Source organism: Echinops telfairi, unplaced genomic scaffold (genome assembly GCF_000313985.2).
Source record: "Echinops telfairi isolate 266 unplaced genomic scaffold, ASM31398v2 ScPeMD7_36;HRSCAF=134, whole genome shotgun sequence".
Taxonomy (NCBI): Eukaryota; Metazoa; Chordata; class Mammalia; order Afrosoricida; family Tenrecidae; genus Echinops; species Echinops telfairi.
The window spans coordinates 2251519-2256122 of record NW_022103934.1 but is presented as its reverse complement, the minus strand read 5'-3'; the positions used below and the strand labels follow the sequence as shown (position 1 = coordinate 2256122).

Genomic DNA, 4604 nt, shown 5'->3' with positions numbered 1-4604 from the left:
CTGTTGGGGCACCATGCTCTGTCCCCAATGTCCACCCTCATCATTCCCTGGGGATCTTGCTGCTCCCCTCCCCTGCTGTTCCTCTGCACTCCCTCCTCTGCTGTTCCTTTGCCTCAGTGTGGCGGGATCAGATCAGGTGCAATTCCCACACTGTGTCTCTGGTGTGGTCCCCCGCAGGGCCATGGGTCAGTGAGGGCAAATTCGGGTTTTTATAAGAGTTCCTGGGTGGTGCTAATAGTTAAGAACTCAGCCACTAGCTGACAGGTTGGTCATCTGGATCCACACAGAGGTGCCATAGATGACAGGCCTGGCAACCGGCTTTGATCCCTTTTTTATATATATAACCATTTGCTATCCTAAACTAATGAAAAATAGGATAATGTTTTACCTTATTTGTAGTGTACTCGTCATCTAAGAGCACTAAGACACAACTAATGGAAAAATGATATCACTACATTAATGCTGTACAACCTTGATCAAGACATCATGTAAAATCATCTTTTTTTTCCCCTGCATATGCTTTGTAATATTACAAGATTGGACAGTTCACAAATATCTTTGGTAGCATTGCGAGGATGGCACAGGACTGGGTAATATTTCCTTCGATGGTACATAAGGTCACTACGGGTCCGACCCCCCAGTGGCACCTAACAACAACAGAAGCACAAAGGCCTTTATTCCCCGTGTGGAATTCATCAGTTGGAATTCAGCAAATAAAGGTGAAAACACCATTAACAGCACTGAATGCAGGGAACTTAACACAGGTACCACAGTTGTCAAATTACTGACAAGCCAAAAAGGACCAGTGCAGCAATACAGACAGAGTCATGTGGAACTAAGTTACCACGCCCAGAGTTAAGGAAACAGGTATAAGGCAAATGTCTAGTTGAATAAGATGTGCTTATCTTTAGTGAAGAATATAACAATAAAGCCAGAAGGAAACACAGTGGTTTAAAAATCCTCTTCTCTTTGAACCCACCTTCACACAGTAGGGTGAATTTGGAGTAAGGAGACAATAATTTATCAACAAACACATAGGGCCAGCTTATAGCGTACATGGCAGAAGCAGTGATGGTTCATGGAATGAGTTCCCCTCTTCCATGTGGAAGAGCAGTTTGAATCCCAACTCATGTTTTAATCCCAACTCATGTACCTCATGTGCAATCTCTCAGGAGAGGCCTAGGTACTGCTAAAATATCAAACAGGTGGCAAGAAAGATTCCAAACTAAGATTTTCTAGGAAGAAAATCCTGGTTAACTTCTTGCAAAATATCAAACAATGACAATGATGAACAAATATAGGTTTCTAATGCAGTAATAATTAATCATTACTGTGCAGGTGAAATATTACATGTTAAGATAGACAGTTTAGACTGACCGGTATATGCAGAATATTGAAGATCAAAAACGAGCTTTCTTTCTCATAAAACCAAAGATTAATTTTGAGTTTCTGTGTTTGATTTAATGTATATAAGCGCTATGTAAAAATTGTCCCTCACAGAATTACCAGATTAATTGCGGCTAGATATCGATCTTGCTTATAACAAGGTAGAATGAGTAGATGAACAACGAGACAGTGTAAATAATTACTGCAACCCAAAACCAATCTACTGCCATGAAATTGATTGCAGTTTCTTGTGAGCCTAGGTAGCATTTGTGATGCTGCAGAGTTTTATGAGAGCAGATAGCCTCATCTTTCTCCTGTACAGTGATTAGTGGTTTTGAACTGCTGACCTCAAAGTAGTCCATTGTAATGCAATTAATCACTTATATGGCTTTTCTAGCTATAGCCCTCGTTACTCCCACAAAATGGTCTTTGCTTTCCTGACGACTCTGAATAAGGAGGTGGAGCAGCATACCCGCTGGTTTATGATCCAGACAAACTCACCATATATTCAGTACATCTTGCATGTTTCCACAACGGTGAATAAATTTCAGAAGAGTTTCAAGAGTAAGATAGAGTTAAAAAAAAAAAAAGAATGTTCTAGTGATCTACTTCCATTATTAGCCAATGAAAACTTGTGGGTCACATTGGTCTGATTGGTAATGGATATGGCAAAAAACAAATGGACAATGTTTGCTCTGTTGCCCGTGGGATTGCCATGAGTTGGAGAGAAGGCAAGTAGAAGGAAGTCAGCAACAGTGATGTGTGTAAATAAAGGATGTGAGAAGAAATATTATCAGGCAAACTGGGGCAAATCCCTTGACTGTTATAGATAAGTTATTTGACATTTTTCCTCTTGTGAGCTTTAAATGCTCAGCTGGTGCTCATAAGGAGTTCAAGACTCAAAGCAAACTAGTCATTTTTGAAGGAAAAATCTATAAAGATCAGTGGTTCTTCCCTTGGCTGCACATTCTAACCTGGATGGTGCTTTAAAACTCTGATGTTCAACTCACAGGCTGGTCCAGGTAAATCAAAACTTGTACTGATGGGAGGAAAAATCAATGTGTTTGTTGTTGTTTTTCATTTTCCAGATAATGCCAATATGAAGTTGAGGTTGGGGACAAGTAACATTCATTCACATACATAAGCAGCATATACTGCTCCATTAAACACAACAAGGAATCTGGGCAATAGATTGAATTATACAGAATGAAGATTCTTCAATAGAATGAAGATTCTAGGTGTGTAGAAATAAAGTTGTGCATTTATCAGGAAACCTGAATCGTAGCTGTAATGCAATTTTATTAAGCTCATTGATGTTACCCATATATTTGCAACAATTCTATGAAATAAATGACAGAGGAAATTAAAGCTTGAGATAGGATGCTATCAAAGGTACAAAATTATGTAACCAAAGAGGAAAGATTTCGGATTACAGATGTTTGGGTTGACCACCTTTCCCAAACCAGAGACACAAAGAGATGGCACGAGTGTTGACCTTAAGATGTTCTGCCAAGGAGTTTCTGCAGAGCTTTCTTTATGTCCGTGTTCCTCAGGCTGTAGATGAAGGGGTTCAGCATGGGGGCGACCACGGTGTACATCACAGTGGCCACAGCATCCTTCTTTGAAGAAGATAAAACAGCTGAACTGAGATATTCTACCATACTTGTTCCATAATATAAGCAAACAACTGACAGGTGAGAGCCACAGGTAGAAAAGACTTTATACTTCCCACCTGACAATGGGACTCTCAGAATGGAGGAAATAATTCGTATATATGAGAAAAGGATCCCTGAGACCGGAACACCACCAAAGAAGGCACCAATACAATAGAGTAATACGGTACTGGTGGACGTGTCTAAGCAAGCAATATTGAGGATTTGAGGGGGATCACAGAAGAATTGAGAAATTTCCAAATTCATGCAGAAGGTAAGTTGGGACACCATTAAAATGTGTAGCTGGGAGTTCAAAAAGCTAATAAAAATAGACATCAAAACCAGTGAGCCACAGAGGCGGGCGCTCATGATGACTGTGTAATGCAGGGGGTGACAGATGGCCACAAACCTATCATAAGCCATCGCAGTCAAGAGAAGACTGTCCAAACATCCAAAAAAGGAAAAAAAGGACACCTGTGTCAGGCAGCCAGTGTAGGTGATGGATTTGCTCTGTGTCTGGATGTTGACAAGCATCTTGGGGACTGTGGTGGAGGAAAAACCAATGTCAGCCAAGGACAGGTTGAAGAGGAAGAAGTACATGGGGGTGTGGAGGCGGGAGTCAGATCCAATGGCCAGCATAATGAGTAGATTCCCAAACAGAGTGACCAGGTACATGGTGAGAAACAGCCCAAAGAGGAGGGGCTGCAGTGCCGGATCCTCAGAGAGACCCCGGAGGAGAAATTCTGAGACACTGGTTACATTCTGAGACTCCATGTCCCTGAGACAGCTTGGAAAACACGTGGAAAGGAAAAAGACATCAGCTGTTTGTCTACATATTCATGTAAGAAATTCAGAGTAAAGTGTTCTTACTTACGGAACGAATATCTCAGGACCTTGAGTTATGGTTCTCAGATATAGAAACTCCATTCTCTCCAAATTCTTTCCGCATGGTGGCTATGATATGCTCATGTTTCTGTATATGCTCCCCTATGTCTTCACTATTTTACTGTTAATGTCACTTGAACAAAATTGGTTTCCATTCAACAACTTGTGCATATTTTGTCTTGTGTCATTAGTTACCTTAATGTAACAGCACCCTTCCTCTCTCGGATCTCTCTTTCTCTTTCTTACCCATTCCTACCTTCTTGGCTTTGTGTTCAGACAAATGTTCCTGTTTTTGCTTCATGTGGTTGACCACACTCAGGGGTAAACTCCTATATGATGTTATTATTCTCTCTATAGACTTGTCTACTACTTATCAGAACATTGCTCTTCAGAGGTGGCTTTCCTTCCAGGCTTTAAAAGTGTCTAAGATCCATAGCTTACGTTATTCCACCAATCTCTATCAGATCAATAAATGTGGCCTTTTCCACAGTTGTAAATTTTGTTCTACATTTTTTTTCTCCCTTTTTGTCCAGAACATTTGGTTGTGACTAGTTAGAGTGGTCAGTACTGGTACTGCGGTGTCTTCCAGGTCTACAGAAAACATGGTTTGTGCTTCCCAGTAATCATTTATACTAACTTTTTCCCATAAGACTTTAATGTCCTAAACTTGCCTTTGCTCTG

The 4604-nt window shown here is 40.7% G+C and overlaps 1 protein-coding gene across 1 annotated transcript; it reads right to left on the bottom strand.

Annotated features, from left to right (window-relative positions):
* Positions 1 to 2882: 2882 nt before the first annotated feature.
* LOC101655835 (olfactory receptor 7E24-like) lies at positions 2883 to 3821 on the bottom strand. Its single transcript, XM_004716855.2, has one exon. It carries the CDS (start codon positions 3810 to 3812, stop codon positions 2883 to 2885), a length of 930 nt encoding a protein of 309 aa, XP_004716912.1. The 5' UTR covers positions 3813 to 3821.
* Between the last annotated feature and the right edge of the window lie 783 nt (positions 3822 to 4604).

Excerpts from the sequence above, each read along its gene's own strand:
- LOC101655835 (XM_004716855.2), bottom strand. The coding sequence starts at position 3,812 with ATGGAGTCTCAGAATGTAACCAGTGTCTCAGAATTTCTCCTCCGGGGT.